At 37.6% G+C, this 16693-nt stretch overlaps 2 protein-coding genes and 1 long non-coding RNA gene across 3 annotated transcripts in view; 2 read left to right on the top strand and 1 right to left on the bottom strand.

Annotated features, from left to right (window-relative positions):
* LOC122061533 (phospholipase D zeta 1-like) overlaps nt 1-16693 on the bottom strand; it is an 80013-nt gene that overhangs the window by 44158 nt on the left and 19162 nt on the right. The window lies entirely within an intron of this gene.
* Nucleotides 1297-5507, top strand: LOC122061537. Its single transcript, XR_006134670.1, has 4 exons — nt 1297-1556; nt 3459-3597; nt 3762-3878; nt 4850-5507. It is a non-coding gene; the product is annotated as an uncharacterized LOC122061537 (long non-coding RNA).
* On the top strand, nt 8240-9948 carry LOC122061536 (late embryogenesis abundant protein 6-like). Its single transcript, XM_042624829.1, has 2 exons — nt 8240-8402; nt 9485-9948. The coding sequence occupies exons 1-2, from the start codon at nt 8325-8327 to the stop codon at nt 9779-9781; spliced, it is 375 nt and encodes a 124-aa protein (XP_042480763.1). The 5' UTR covers nt 8240-8324; the 3' UTR covers nt 9782-9948.

The following is a 16693-nucleotide window of genomic DNA, read 5'->3' as shown; positions in this document are numbered from 1 at the left end:
TATGCCAACTCCGTTAGGCATAAATTGTTAATTAGTGACGTAACATAGTAGATTTTTTTTAGGACAAAAATGCCCTTTCTGGTACCTGAACTATCTGTTCTACCCTTTCAACCCAAACCCAACATTCTACCTTTTCTTATCCATCCACCGACGATGAACAACCTTCTGCTAGAACCGTTAACAATTGACAAAGTCTCCGGCGAGGTCCGACGATGTACCTGAACTTCCCTTTCATTATAAGCATATCTCTTTCTTATGTCACTATCATTGCAACCCATCTCTCTTCTTTGGCAAGAGAACTTCTTTGGTGAGCAAGAATCTCTCTTCACAGGTCCGACGATGTACCTGTGAGCAAGAATTTCTCTTCTTTGGTGACCTCCCTTTGATTATAATCCCATCTCTTTCTTATGAACCTGTTATCTCTGATGACCTGTGAGAAAGAATCTCTCCTCTTTGATGATCTACAAGCAAGAACTTCTCCACTCGGACAATATGCAACAGTACCAAATATGGTTGAGCTATATAGAGAAATCAATCATGGAAAATCTAGGTTTTCTACTAATTAGACAAAAATAGAATAGAGAAAAAATGCATTCCGCCATTCTCTCTCTCTCTCTCTCTCTCTCTCTCTCTAGTTCTCGATTTGAGTCATCCGACCATTGAAATCTCGTTAATCCATCTATCTCACGAATAAATTCCCATCTTTTTGTTCTTATTTTTTGTACCTCGACTTCTGAGATATTCTAAATCTCTCTTTATCATTCTCTGCGTAGGACATTAGTTCTAGGGTTTTCAGTCCTATCTCTTTTCTGGTTTTGATTTGATTCGTTGGATTTGGCATTGTATTTTGGATGTTTAGATGTGTAGGCAGTGGTTTTTGGTTGACTTCATGTTCCAATCTGAACTTCAAAATTGCTTCCCTGATTTGCTTCTTCCCTAAGAGAGGTACGGCAACCCCATTGCAACCCTTAGGCTATTTCTCATAGTGATGAAATCCTAGCATCAACGGTTAAGATCACACCAGATCTCTATCTTGGATCCAACGGTTATATTCAATTTATATTGGTTCTTTTTATAGGGATAAAATTGTCATTTTAATTTATTTAGTTAATTTCATCAACTGCATGATGTACAGTATAATTGTCAGTTCTACAAGGGATGATTACAAACGTTACACCATTTTCCCACACCACGTCACCATCAATTCACCTTTTCAATCCCATTAGTGACAATTACAGCCTATATTTCTGACAATAGTTTTGATTACCTTCTTCTATATTCTCCTTGAGTTCAATTCGAAATGCTTCTTGTGTATTCTCGATGAATTAACATTTATATATAGATATAGGCGGATTTATTTAGGATGTAAGAAGCCCTTTTGGCAACTCTTCATTCACAAAGATTTCTGGTTTCTTTGTTCTTTCTCCCTACTTATATTCAACAATGGTTGCTACAAATGTTGAGTTCCAATTCTACCGATGCTCTGTTGCTGGCCTGGGTGATCGAAGACCAAAACCTTGAGCGGATTTTCAGTCGACGGGATCATTGAATCAAAGGTCTGTTTACAAGGCATTGTCTTCATAGATATTTAAATTAGACTAGATTGATACTGTTCTTGCTCCTGTTTTTGTGATACCTGAGTACCAATGGATAAGGATAGAATTGGTATTGGCTTTGATCAATCTAAATTTCAATTTTTTCTTCTCAAACCTTGGTGCCAATAAGAAAATCACTTGTAAAAAATTGTTTTTTGTCATTTATGTAGATACTTTAATATGTATGTGCTCATAAGTCCTAAAATTGAGGGGTAAAATAATCATTTGATTTTGTTATTAGAAACACCTCCACACAAGGATTAAAGTATCGGTATCGATTGCCGTATCGGTCGGTCAAAATTAAGATACGTATCGGAGGGTATCGTATCGTATCGGAGATACGCTAAAGATACACACATAAATGGATAGAGAACACATTTTTATACACTTTTGCATAAAAAAAATAGTTAAAAAAAACTATATATAACATGTAGAATGCATAAATACTTAAGTAAAGGGTATCGTATTGATAGACAAATATATTGAGTTGAAAATGTTCAAAATGATGAGGTTTGAGTTTCTTACAGTTTTTTCTTTCCTCATTGCCATTGCCACTGTGATGAGTGCTGTGAAGAGTGTCATGGTGGTTCAAATCCTTGACTAGGACCTTCTTCTTCAATAGGAGCAACTACGATGATATTCTGCACTTGTCGAATATAGCACAATATTTATAAAAAATAACAAAGTGTGGACCAATATATTGAGTAGATTGAGAAAAAAAAAAAAATTGAAACCCTCACTTTTTTGGGAAACTTGTTTTTACATAATATATAAAAAATCTAGAAAACTGTTGGTGAGAGCGTGAAGTGTTTGTTTCAAACAACAAAAAATTCACACTTAAGTAGCCGTATCGGAATTTTAATTTTAAAAGTTCTATCGTAGAGTATCGTACGTATCGTACGATCGGTACGCACGATACGATACGTACGATACGCCCAAAAAGAGGCCCAAAATTTCCCGTAACGTATCGATATGTATCATGCCGATACCTACCGATACGGATACGTATCGGCCGATACGGCACAATACACACCGATACTTAAAACCATACCTCCACACCTACCCTCTTGTTCCCCATAGATTTAATCTTCTTCTTCTTTTTTCTTTCTTTCTTTCTTTTATTATTATTATTATTGGCTCTGTTGCTCTGTTTTTTGTGTTATGTTAGTGTCTGTGTTTGTGTTCTCCAATTGATCCCATAGAATAGATCTCCAGCTGTTTTCTTCAAGAGATGATGATTCCATTAGTTAAGTATGTGGGATCGGTATTGCATTTCAGCTTTTTCAAATTCATCGGTTATGGAATATCGATCGACAAATTATGTTCGATGATAGTGGGTTCATACTAACCCCACAACTGACTAGCCCCATGGCTTATACTGACCTTATAATCGCATAGGTTAAGTTATACCAGGATTGAATGAGAGTATTGCTTTTGAGAATACCCTCAATTGTTTTAAAGATTCTTTTTATATTAATAATAATGCAGGCTTTGAGACATAGGTGTTCTTTCTTTGGCTTCGTTTACTATATTTATTTATTTTAAAAAATGAATCAATGTCTAGTTTTCATTGAACGTGGGATGTACATTGTGTGGAATCACTTTCTAATGTTAGACAAATTGAAATTGTAATAGCATTGATCCTTTAGTACTGTTTAACAAATATCTTAATTTATAAGAGGTTTAGGGCTACTACATTGTTACTCATTGGTTTAGAAGATCCTTTTACTCTCATTAACTTGTTAGTATTTATTATACTTTATTGTTCTTGCTGTTAGTATTATCATTATCATCTATTCACTATCATTATTGAAGTTATTATTCTTCTTCCTTTTTTTATTTTTTTTTATTTTTTTATTTCAGGAAGTTCCCAGAATGCAAAATCCAATGTTTCTATAGAAGAACAAGATGAAAGAAAAAGTTAGATCATAATAAATCCCTAAAATCAAAAGACCTAATAAAGAAGTATTTTCATCGGATCAACGATTTACCAGACTGCACTGTAAGTTCTGTTCAATCATTTTTCTTTGTTATTGCACTCTCTTCCTTTCTTTCTCTTTTACTTTTGAGTATTTAGGGTATTTGTACATTAAGTTCAATCCCTCATCAGGTCTATCTTAATTCTTCAATTGAAGAACATGCATTGACAATTAAGTTTTAATATAGATTGTCTTTGGGCTTACTCACAAGGAGCTCAACAAGTGCACAGGAGAAAGGTGTTTAAGGCTACCTCCCTCTCACTTAAATAAAGCCACTTGTTGCTTGGAAGAAGATCCTTATGTTGTAAGTATCATTTTTATTTTTGTTTTTCTAATACAAAAATATTTTTGCATATATGTTTAGTATCATTTTTAGGCCATATTTTTATTTAAAATAAATCAATGTAATACAAAAACCATAATAAGGTCAACACCCCCATTCATTTACGGAAGTGTTTCAATGACACATCTATTGATGTATTTAGAACTTGACATCTCCTCTTAGTTGTTCCTTGTCTTATTCTCAAAAAGTTTACAAGATAGGTTTATAATAGTTTTCAAAAATAAATTGAAAGTGACATCATTATGTTATTATCAAAATTTATTATCGTCATGCAAGTACAAATATAAAATGACACTACTACAGTCATTTATATAATTTTAAAATCATGTCATACCAAAGGGTAAAAAAAAGAAAAAGTTAGGTTACAAATTATTTGGCATCTTAAGGGGTACCAATAAGAAAACCCTTTGGCAAAAGTAGTTTTTGATCATTTATGAGACACTTTAATGAACATGCACTTATAGGTCCTAAAATTAAAAGATAAAATAGTCATTTGATTTTTTTATTAGAAATGCGCAAACCCCCTCCTCTCTCTCTCTCTCTCTCATGACCCATGCCCCCCAAACCTGCCCTCTCATCCCCCATAGATTCAATCTTTTTAATGTGCTTTTTAAAACTCATCAGAATCATCTGCGGTGAGGCGGTGATGTGCAGTGAGCATCCAATAACTGTGGTGCATAGTCAAACCCTCCCAACTGCTAGATGCTCACTGCACCTCACCGCTTACTACAGATAATCTGGACTCCATGTTCTTATCATCTTCTTTTGAGACTATTGATTTTAATAATAATTAGCACATATAAATAGGGAACATCTATTATGATTTATTCCTCCTGTTAGAAGAAACTTTCCCTTTGATTTTACTGAGCTGTCAACATAGAGCTTAAATTAAATTGAGCTGATATGGTGTTGTATTGGCCATTAATGTGTAGGTGAGGCAACTTCAAGAGGGCCGGGCACAAATGAGGAGGCTATTCAATAGGGTTAACTGGAAATCGCCCTATAGAATTACTAATGGTTGAAGATGAAGAATGAAGTGGAAGGAACTAGTTGAAATGGATCGATATTAGAGTGGAATCGTCAATAAATAGACGGAGGCTTCTTCGTATAGAAAGCCAGATCGAATAAAAAATCGATATGCGTATAGATAGAAAGAGATGGATATAGTTGCCTGTATCTAAACCAAATAAGGTTATTTTTTCCTTATTTGGTTTAGAGTTGGGGCTTTCGAGCAAGCTGAAAAACTATAGCGCACGTGTTAGCACAATGGTGCTCTACGATCAGCTTTACTCCTCTCAAGTGCTTGCCCTCATGCTGAGTAGTTGTATTAGGAGAGGACTGGGCACAAATGAGGAGGCTCAGCTTGATCTGCAACCATCCTTTGGTAGATGAGTAGACAACACACATTTCGGGCCGAACCGAAGCGAAGAGCTCAACCAAGAGGGCATACACATAACAATTCATCATGGAATTTCTTGATTACAAAATGTAGATTTCGTTATTCATTGCACAATTGTCATCATTGAATTTGTTGATTGAATTTGATTTCATTTCTTGATTATAAAATGTAGATTAGTTGATTGTTGCATTCGATTAGAAAGTCTTGCTTAGGGTAAACATGCAACTAAACTAAAGGAATGTCATACTCATCACTTCCATTCTTGTATTCGTTGAGCCAACTATTCGAAAAGTGAAGTATGATAGATCAGCCCCAGTAATTGGTTCGTAAAGAAATATCATATGAGGTAAGCTACCCCAACAACAAATGAACCTATCACAAGTCAAGATGTTTCTTTTAGCATTGGGATTGAGTTTGGTGTTCAGTCATCTACTGTACCGTCTTGATGGACAACAAAGAGACATTCCCGCTCGTTCAATTGTGTAGGTGAGGCAACTTCAAGAAGGTTTGAGAGGGTCATCTCAACCATGGGGTAGTGGTTGGGCTCTACGACTTCTGACACTATGTTATGTACGATGAACTCTTGTGTTAGACCACATACTCGAATCTTGTTGAAGCAATTACTGGAGAGAGCAAATGAGGTGAGCGAAGGAGAGAGTCCACCAGTCACACTTAAGACATGGTTTAGATCCATTGAGACCTAAAGGTTAGACAAGGTATGGGAAACATTACAAATAGTATTAGAGTGGGTAACAATAGGCTTCGTTTGGATGCAAGTAAAGGGAAGTGATGATCACAACATGCCTTGTTTGGTTATACGTAAAAAGAAGTGAAATCACATTTGAAAAAGAAAAAGGAAAAATTTTGTAATCATGATTGTATAATATACCTAAAACTCTTGTCAACGTTTGACAAATATATATTTAAGACGTAAAATTTATTTATTTTTTTAATTAAAAGAATTTGAACAAATTAGCATATTTTGAAATTAATTATACCAACATTTCGGGTATGATTTCACTTCCTTTTCTTCTACGGGGACCAATGCAACAAAAGTCCTCCCTGATGGTATGGGTAATGTGACTAAATCACGTCTTATGAGATGAGAATCGTGGTTAATTTTTCTTTTCGAAGAATCAAGATCTCTACCTCTATTAACCACCCTTCAAGCTGGAAGGGTGGGAGGTTGTGTAGCTTTGGAAATAAGAGAACAAATCCATAGAGAAGGAAGAGACTTGGTGAATAATATCAGCTAGCTTGCCTCCTACTTAGATACCAAAAGATCAGCTTACCATGTAAGAATTCTCATTGTTGAATATCATATACTCTCTTATGTATTTATGTGCACCATGGTCAATGCATCCTTTTGGTAGTCCCGAGTTTTTCAATGTTTTGTTTTATCATTTGACAAATTTCATTTGAGCTTAAACTTAAATGTGACTAACGAACATTGTGATCAGTATATCCATAAGATTTCACATGCAACCTGGCACATGAAATATATAAGTATGTAGCCAAGAAACCCATTCCACCAATCACCAATAAACCAACTTTCTCATAGTTTTAAAAATTTCCTTACATTCTTCTAGACCCAAGAGCCCATCTCAAACATATAGCAAGATCAGTAAGATCACAAGTACTAAAGCATTTAGCTTTTAAGACTGAATCCCCTAAAGAAGGGTTGACAAAAACTTGACAATCCAATCATTGGATGGGTGTGAGGAATCAGGCCTTCGATGAGGAACCATCGGTCTCTATTGAATGAGAGTCCTCACCTAGATTAAGCTCTAGGACTCATTTAATTAAAATTGAAATGACTCCATCTAAAATGTCTAACTATGGGTTAGGGTTTGTGTCAAGTTGCGGGCCGAGGAAGGGGTTAGGCATCTCGATCTACTTGCTAAAAATCGAATTTGTACCCTAGGTTTGATACACAAGTTATTGATTGGACCATCTAAGTTTGGAGTGAATACCAGTATTACAATTCATAGATGCATTGAAAATAAAAATTAAAAATTTAAAAAATTTAAAAAATAAATAAAAAAAACCATAAAGAGATGGGTTCAAATCCAGAGTCCTACATGCAACTGCTCTGCATGATTAGTATACGAAAAATAAGCAAACATGTATAAAAGTGAAAAATAAAGACAGTTAACCTTAGCATTCATCTCATAGAACATGGTGTAAATGAAATTGAACTTGAAGTTGGGGGTTATTGTATACATACAAACGAGACTAATTACGCATGCAACATATTGCACAATTGAATGAAAATAAGATGTAACAAACAAATATATTGAAAAAGAAGTGATAACAGCGAGAAATCTATCGACAGAAAATTGAAATAAAATCTTAAAAATCCGATAAATCAAGTTAGGCAGATTACATCATGTATTTAAGTAAAAATGGAAGCAAAAATGTACTGCTTAGGTGCGACTGTAAATACATGAACCACTTGCTTCTCAAGAAATTCCCAACTTATCATTGCACAATCCTTCGTAAGGTGACAAAATGTTATGTCTACAATGGGTTCTAGCTAGGATTCACGGATTAGCCACAAATTCAAATTTTGGGTTCCCATTATAACAGAATGGCCCACATTTTTAAGGTGTAAAACTTATTTTCTCCACTGGCTGAGAATATCCATTAAGTTAAGCTTTCTAACCAGTTTGTAAAGCTTTCATCATTGGCATAATATGATATGATTCCATGGGATGAGAGTGGAGACAAAGAGGCAACCTGACTTGTGAGTAAATCATGGGATCACCCTTTCAAATAGGGTTATCTTGTGGATAAAAAACCGAGCACTAAAAAAAAGTAGAAAGTGTAGATGTGGGTAGTAAAGATGTGGAGGATGAGAGACTGAACGGGTCTTACGGATCTTTTTCTATGTTTTCTTATAAAAGGGGACAGATACAGATATATTGTGGGTTCCATTATCTTGTGTTGTTGAGTTCTATTACTTTGGCTTAGAAATCTAAGAAAGAAGAAAAGAAAAGAAGAAGGAGATGCAGACTATTAAGGAGAAGATACAAGACATGAGCGCTATGCGCCAGGTCAAAGCTGAAGCCAAGGCTGAAGAACAGGTAAAGTATTGATCCGTTTGTCTCTAACTGTTATTCCCTCTGAGTCTGGATTCTCTCTCCACATGGGATCCATCGTTTAGGATTCTTAATCAATTGGGCTAGGTTGGTTTCAGTGAAGCCTAATTGAGTTTTTTTACTTTAGGATCTTGCACTGTGATGGGTCTGTTTAAGTAATTGATCCTCATATGCTAGGCATGGTCCCATTGATAAATGGTTGATGAGTACCGAACTTTAATCAAGCTAAATGGGTCTTAGAGGAATTTTAACAGCCTAACTACTCATTTATCTCTAAATGGGTTCTAAACGTGTCGGGCTTATTTAACGGGCTCTAAATGAGTTCTGGGCAAACTATAAACAGGCTTTAAATATATCGGACCGTTGATTAGTCGGTCCCAATCAGGAGCCCGTCGGGTAGCACCTAGGAACAACCAATATAATTGGGCTGAGCTGATTTGGACTTTAGATAGTGGGGCTCAATTGACACCCCTACCATTGTACAAGGGTATGGGTCTCGAGTTTGGATTCTCTTCTCACGTGGGGACGGTCTCCACATCCTATGAACAGTAAATCCCATGTTGGAACCATCACCACATGGGGAGAGAATCCAAACTCATTCTATCATTGAAGATCCACGTGGGACTAAATTGACAATCCTACCATGAGTCCACATCCTCTACAGCAAGCGGTGAGGTGCAGTGAGCATCGAACAGTTGAGAGAATTTGAGCCCGTGCCCTCAGGGACTCCCAGCCACCCAATGCTCATTGCACTAATGCAGCGGCTATAGACGATTTTCACACACCCTACCACTATCCAATGGTGTGAGTCTCGAGTTTGGATTCTCTCCCCACATGGGCCCCACATGGGGACGATCCCCACATCCAACAAACACTGAATCCTATGTGGGCACCATTCCCACATGCGGAGAGAATCCGGACTCATTCCTTGTATAGTATTGAAATTCCATATGTCAGCTACTAAGGTTTTTTCTTTTGATGCTAAGCTTCTGACATTGAATAATCAATTTCTGATTAATTTCTGGATTTGACTCACCTAGCCTTGGATGGGGATGTGAAACATGCAGGCTGAGAAAGAACTTGCCAAGGCAAGATTGGATGTTGCTCGTGAGGTAAGGAAGGCAAAAGAAGCAGAGGCCCAGATGGATTTGCATGTGACAAAAGCTGCAGAGAGGGTTGACAAGGAGATTGCAAAGCACCAGGAGCTTGGAGTTAATGATCCCATTGTTGGAATTACAGACGACAGCCAGGACCGCCTTCCAGTGAGTGCTGGCGGAAATATGGGCACCACCACTAACATTAACACTAACAATATGACTAACACGGCGGCGGCCAAGCCTAATCCCAACCCCAAGTTATTTTAAATTTCTTGATAGCTCAGATATCCCTTGATTGGAGAAGGTTTTGGAGCAAGTTATGTACTGATGAAAGAAGCATCATTTTGTATGTTCAACTCTTTCTTTGTTATTTTTTAATTGATTTGTCGTAAAAACAAATTTTTTTATGACATTATTTTCTCACTATTTAATTGTTAACCCAATCTAATTTTGTCATTTTCCAATAATCAAAATAAGGTTTTAAATTTATCAAATCAAATTATAATGTGAAAAAAAATGAGGAAATACCAATTGAAAAAATAAAGTGGAAAATAGATATTAAATTTAACATGTGACTTATCTGCATAACTCGCCATTAAACCAATACTTATCACTTAAAAGAATTGAAGTCTTCACTGCCAGAGTGAGAGGAAGAAAAGAATTATATCAATAAAAAAAAAAAAACTATTATTGGGTTTTTAGCTTCATCATCCCTCCTATAAATCTTATGTTTCAATTTCTTTATTTATTTAAAATTTTGTGATCCGATAAACCTTTAATTTCCTTCTTAATTGGTAATTAAGAAGGAAAGTTTTTTGCCAAAATTTTATTTTCTTGAGCTTGGGCTTTGTTCTCTTGTTCCAAGACCAATAGAGGGAAGGCCTGATTTAATGGATTTCAAATGTTATACAATTCTAACCAAAAACTAATAATAAAAAATAAAAAAATTTGAATGGTCCATGTTGGGCACGCATGTTCCTGTTTATTATCGGTAGATTGGTTATCAATCTTTAATAAGGTTAAACGGGCCTTAGACAAGCTATAGTTCTATTTAACTATAAGCAGGTCATGCCCAAAGTCGGTCTCCATTCCTTCACACCGATAACCCAACAAAGCACCTATTGTTCATATGACCTCTTGTAAGGGAAAATACCTTTTTTCTTCTTTCCGCTATTTTTCTCCCTCACCTGGTTTGCCTTGCAGGGGTGAATGAATTGAATTGTCTCCAAACATGTCTGGTGACTATGGGGGGATGGGGAAAGCATGAATTTTTTGGAGTCGCCATCTAGGATTCAGGGCCTAGAACCCTATGGTAGAGCCCAATTTCGATCGAGGGATCGAGCTTGAGTAGGAGGTTGGATTCTTGTGAAAGGAAGGCTTGGATTTTGAATATTCTCCTTCGAGAATTTTAACAGCCTAAGCTAGCATGAAAGTCTTATTACATTAAAAAACTCCAACACATATACATAAACTTGCATGAAAGAATTATAGGAAATTATTAAAATATCACATGAAATATAGCTCTATATTAAAACCACATGAAATAATAAAATCTTAATAAAATAATAGAAAATGCAATTATCTTATCTACATACACGTATAATGCCCCATGACATGACAATTATGATGGTTATTTCATGTGAGGAACATATGCAATAACACATAAAATGATAAAACATATTAAATGTACAGATGCTAAAATTAATACATGAAATGATAACAATAAATCATTAGTTTATGCAATAGACACATAAAATAATACATGCGGAGATGAGGTATGAATTATACATGCAAATGAAATTATGATATAATATTTACATGATAATGACCGATGAAAACGGTGAAATTTCTGATAATTTTCCTTGACTCAGGGGCAACGATTTAATTGTCTTCTCTCTTTCTTGGAGAAATTAAAAACTTCCGGCACCTGGGTAAAAAAGTTGACAGGGCTTCTATGCTAGGGTGTAAACATGGGTTCTGGTTTCTGGGAATTTGAGCAGGGCTTCCACAGTATATTTCTAGAATCGGAATCAATTGTGGCAATTCGGGCAAGGCTTCTGCGCCGTATTCCTAGGGTTGGAATCAGCTTTAGAAATTCGGGCAGGGCTTCCGCGCTGTATACCTAGGTTGGAATCCACTTTGAAAATTCGGGCAGGGCTTCCGCGTCATATTCCTAGGGTTGGAAGTAGCTTAGGAAATTCGGGCAAGGCTTCCACGTTGTATTCCTAGGGTCAGAACCAGCTATGGAAATTTGGACAGGGCTTTCGTACCGTATTCCTAGGATTGGAAACAACTGTGGAAATTTGGGTAGGGCTTCCATGTCGTATTCCTAGGGTTAGAATTAGCTATGGAAATATAGGTAGGGCTTCTACGCCATATTCCTAGGGTCAGAATCAGCTGTGGAAATTTGAGCAGGGCTTCCGCATCATATTCCTAGGGTCAGAATCAGATGTGAAAATTTGGGTAGGGCTTCCACGCAGTAATGAAAATATTGATATCAAATACGAAAGAACTTAAACAGAAGTTTCGTAATAACCTGATATGGATGATGTGGACTTCCTATAATAGGGTAGGACTCCATCAACTTTAGTAAGCTCAGCTTGGAATTTCTACAGACTCTTGTCTCTTCTTTTTTTTTTTTCTCTCTCTCTCTCTCTCTTATTTTTTTGTAAGGTCTCTGGAACAGGGTTTTTTCTTCAGGGGTTCTTCGTTTTTTTTTTTTTTGAGTTTTTACAGTGACTCGTGGTCACTATTTATAGAAGGAATGAGGCATGCCACGTAGGAGCTTGCAAAGGAGGTTCAAAGGCGTGTAAGGCCCCTAAACATCTGTGTAAGGGCTTACACATCCATGTATGCCTTACAAGGGTATGTAAGGTCTTACACGGACCCCTCCCCCCGTGTCACTCTGATACGCTTCCAAAAGTGTTGTGGCACCCTATTATGCCTTCCAAACATGCCCGTAGACTGGGCAGCTATCCCGTAGGCTGGGTGGTAGTAGCCCTACGTGGTTGCGGTGGAAATTTTACCACAGCAATAGTCGTAGGCTGGGCGCCAGTAGCCCTACATGGTTGCTGTGGAAATCTTACCACGACAATAGCCATAGGTTGGGCGACAAGTTTTGGATAGGGTTTGGTTTAGGGTGGTCTGATTTTGGTTTGGTTTGGTTTAGGGTTTGGTCTGGTTTAGGGTTTGGTTTGGTTTAAGATTTGGTCTGGTTTAGGGTTTGGTCTAGTTTAGGGTTTGGTTTGGTTTAGGGTTCAGTTTGGTTTAGGGTTCGGTTTAGTTTAGGGTTTGGTCCGGTTTAGGGTTTGGTCTAGTTTAGGGTTTGGTATGGGTTAGGGTTTGGTTTGGGTTAGGGTTTGGTCTGTTTTAGGGTTTGGTCTGGTTTAGGGTTTGGTCTGGTTTAGGGTTTGGTCTGGTATAAGGTTTGGTTTGGTTTAGGGTTTGGTCTAATTTAGGGTTTGCTCTGGTTTAGGGTTTGCTCTGGATTAGGGTTTGGTTTGGTTTAGGGTTTGGTTTGGTTTAGGGTTTGGTCTAGTTTAGGGTTTGGTTTGGGTTAGGGTTTGGTTTGGGTTAGGGTTTGGTCTGTTTTAGGGTTTGGTCTGGTTTAGGGTTTGGTCTGGTTTAGGGTTTGGTCTGGTATAAGGTTTGGTTTGGTTTAGGGTTTGGTCTAGTTTAGGGTTTGCTCTGGTTTAGGGTTTGCTCTGGATTAGGGTTTGGTTTGGTTTAGGGTTTGGTTTGGTTTAGGGTTTGGTCTAGTTTAGGGTTTGGTTTGGGTTTAGGACTTAGGGTTTAGTCTGGTTTATGGTTTGGTCTTTTGTAGGGTTTGGTATGGTTTAGGGTTTGGTCTGGCTTAGGGTTTGGTCTGGTTTAGGGTTTGGTCTAGTTTAGGGTTTGATTCTATTTAGGGTTTGGTCTGGCTTAAGGCTTGATCTGGTTTAGGGTTTGGTTTCGCTTGGTTTAGGGTTTGGCTTAGTTTAGGGTTTGGTTTGGTTTAACCAGTTCAAAGTTCAGGTAGGCAATACGGCACGTTTGGGTATCCATTTTTTCCGCACAAGATATCAATGGGACCATATTCCTGAATGTTATCTAATGATTTGGGAATCGAGCCCGTGCTAGGCTTGATTGTCGTATTCTGGAAAAAGGTATCAATGACCACTTTCGATCACCCTTCCTCTATCATTTTTTTTTAATATCGGGCTGAATTCTTTACCGGTCTTACGCTCGATTGTATTCCGTATATTCTTGCATAGAAACTTTAGGCTGGGATAGCTGAGATAGTCGGGACTTGTGCCAAAAATTTGGATTTCTTTCCGAAAGAGGGAATACATGTTTCATCATTCCCTGTAATTCTTCATTGCCGAGGGGTGACAAAATTTGGTGTCTACAGAATGCCCCTCTTCAGTCAAGACTGTGCAACAGCTGAAGGGCAAAGAAAAGAACAACAAAATTTTTTCACCCTAGAGCATGTAATGCTGATATCCTGCTCAGGAATAGTGGAGGTGCATTGCAAAAGGCGAGCGATTAAACTCTGGCAGTAAAATTCGATGAAAACAAGAAATTAATATGACAGTATATCCAATTGACTAGTATCGATATATGATACCACTGGAACTGGATCGTACATTAAATGTCCTGAACTTGGCCAAGAGTGCAAGTATGAGGGAATTACCCTCAAGTACAATTATATTCTAATGAGGAAGAGAATACATACCTGAGAGACAACTCACTGGAGAAATTGTAAGGATATCGTTCTTGTAATGTACCTCAACTCTTCTGATCAAATTGACCTCTTTATAACACTTCTTGATATTTATGATCTTTCTGATAATAACATGAAAATTGATACTGAGATTAATATTCTCCAACACATCCTAAACCACACCAAACTCCAAACCAAACCAAACCCTAAACTAGACCAAACCCTAAACCAAACCAAACCAAACCTTGAACAAGACCAGACCCTAAACCAGACCAAACCCTAAACTAAACCAAACCCTAAACCAAATCAAACCCTAACCCAAACCAAAACCTAAACCGAACCAAACCCTAAACCAAACCAAACCAAACCCTGACCCTAACCCAACCCTAAACCAAACCAAACCCTAAACCAAACCAAACCTTAAACCAGACCAAACCCTAAACCAGACCAAGCCCTTAACCAGACCAAACCCTAACCCAGACCAGACCCTAAACCCAAACCAAACTCTAACCCAGACTAAACCCTAAACCTGACCAAACCCTAACTCAAACCAAACCCTAAACCCTAAACCAAACTGTAGACACCCAATTTTGTCACTCTCCTCTGGCTATGATGAAATATGAATCTTGGGCGTGACTTTCGGCTTCGACTAACAGAGGTGCTGATGGAAACATTCCCCTACCCAAAATCCTGGAAATCCCCGTGCGAGAGAGAGGGAGGTCTAATTTTGACTTTTTATATATGAAAGAATCCTGTCAAAATGACCATACAAATGAATAGTGCTCAGAAATACAATTTTGACGATATATGATATGCCAAAATCGGACCGACGAATCTCCTATAATCATCATCGGAAAAAACCTATAATCACGTGCACGTTGCATGCTCTGGCCAACAGGCAGCCCGCGAGCATGTCTCCTAGATTCGCTAAATTGCTCTTCCATAGTACTCTTCAGCTCTCACTGCATCTTTCTCTACCTATCGAAACAGAGCAATCAACACATCAATGCAAAGAAAAACTGAAATCAAAGTTGAAATTTTGATCAATTTAAGATCAAAATACTGGAATTCACAGTACCTGATGTAAGAGTTGACAGTAGTTCCTTAACAAAAGTGGATCTCCAGGGTAAGATTTCAACATATTTTTATAATAATCACTGATTTTCTTCTGATCGGTACAACCTCTGGTGCCGCCGACCTTCATTCCTTTGCCACCAACGAAGTTAGATATTTCCGTCACAAATACGTTCCATGACATTCCACAGTGATCCACATCACCATAGTAGATCTCTTCCTCCTCATCCTCCTCCTCCTCCAGAATATTAGCCGGAAAGAGCAAGATTCGACACTGAACTTAGAAAACCTACCGGAAATTTTCTTCACTGGACATGAAACGTCAGCCTCCAACATCGCACGCCGAATAGTCCTCTTGTCCTTGATCTCCAAATGCAGCGGCGGCGACGATGACAGTGACGACTTCTTATTTTTTCCGGAGAACACTAACGAGTAAACGAAATCCTTGCCTGAGCCGAAGAAAGAGACCTTCGGTGAACCGTTAACCGGTGACGAACCGGTCCTGATTAGAGTAGCTCTCATTGCGGAATCCTATATATATATATATATATAGAGAGAGAGAGAGAGAGAGAGGCGAAGAATGGGGAGCAAATGAAGGGTCTCTTGGACATTTCACAAATAGAGGGTATTTTGGATATTATAAAAAAAATCAGCTGACTTAACAATGATTTCTAACGGTTGGGGTCATTAGATAGAATACTTTAATTATAAGGGAGGTGAGTGATATTTTCGAAAAGGTGTGGGGTCAAATTGATATTTCACCATAGTTCAGGAGAGGGGAGTGATATTTACTCTCTCTCTCTCTCTCTCTCTCTCTCTCACCCTCAAATCTAGGGGTATCAAAACCAGCTCGAATCGATGAAACTGAAACAAAACGATATGAGCTTATTGAATCATGTTTCAGGTTGGTGCTTTGTGAGATTGAAATCAAACTGGACTGCATCAAGACCAAACTGAACTTAAAAAATGATCAAAAAGATTAAAAACCAATACTAAAACAAAATTTATAGAAAAAACCTCTTTTTCGTACTTCTAAATATATTTATATGATAAATAGAAACTAAACTGATGAAACCGGTGTGCGTACCTTTATTGGTTCATGTTTTGGTTTCACTCATTCTCATACCAAAACCAAACTAAAACCGATCGAAACCCACTGATTGACACCCTACTCAAATCTTTGGAACGATATCATGATATCATCTCCTAAGCGCCAGCTCTTCCAATTTGCATCGGATGGCTGGAGGCACTTGGCATGCGTGCTGCCAGTTGGTTGTAGAAATGAAATCACTATAGACAGCTATGGGCACACATCCCAAGTGACTCCCGATAATCCAATGAACTCTGCAGAGGAGGATCTCGCCCCATTTAGAAAAATAAAATTAATTTCTCTATTCAAACCA

This window comes from Macadamia integrifolia, chromosome 14 (genome assembly GCF_013358625.1).
Source record: "Macadamia integrifolia cultivar HAES 741 chromosome 14, SCU_Mint_v3, whole genome shotgun sequence".
Lineage (NCBI taxonomy): Eukaryota > Viridiplantae > Streptophyta > Magnoliopsida > Proteales > Proteaceae > Macadamia > Macadamia integrifolia.
This window is presented reverse-complemented; position numbering and strand designations above follow the sequence as displayed.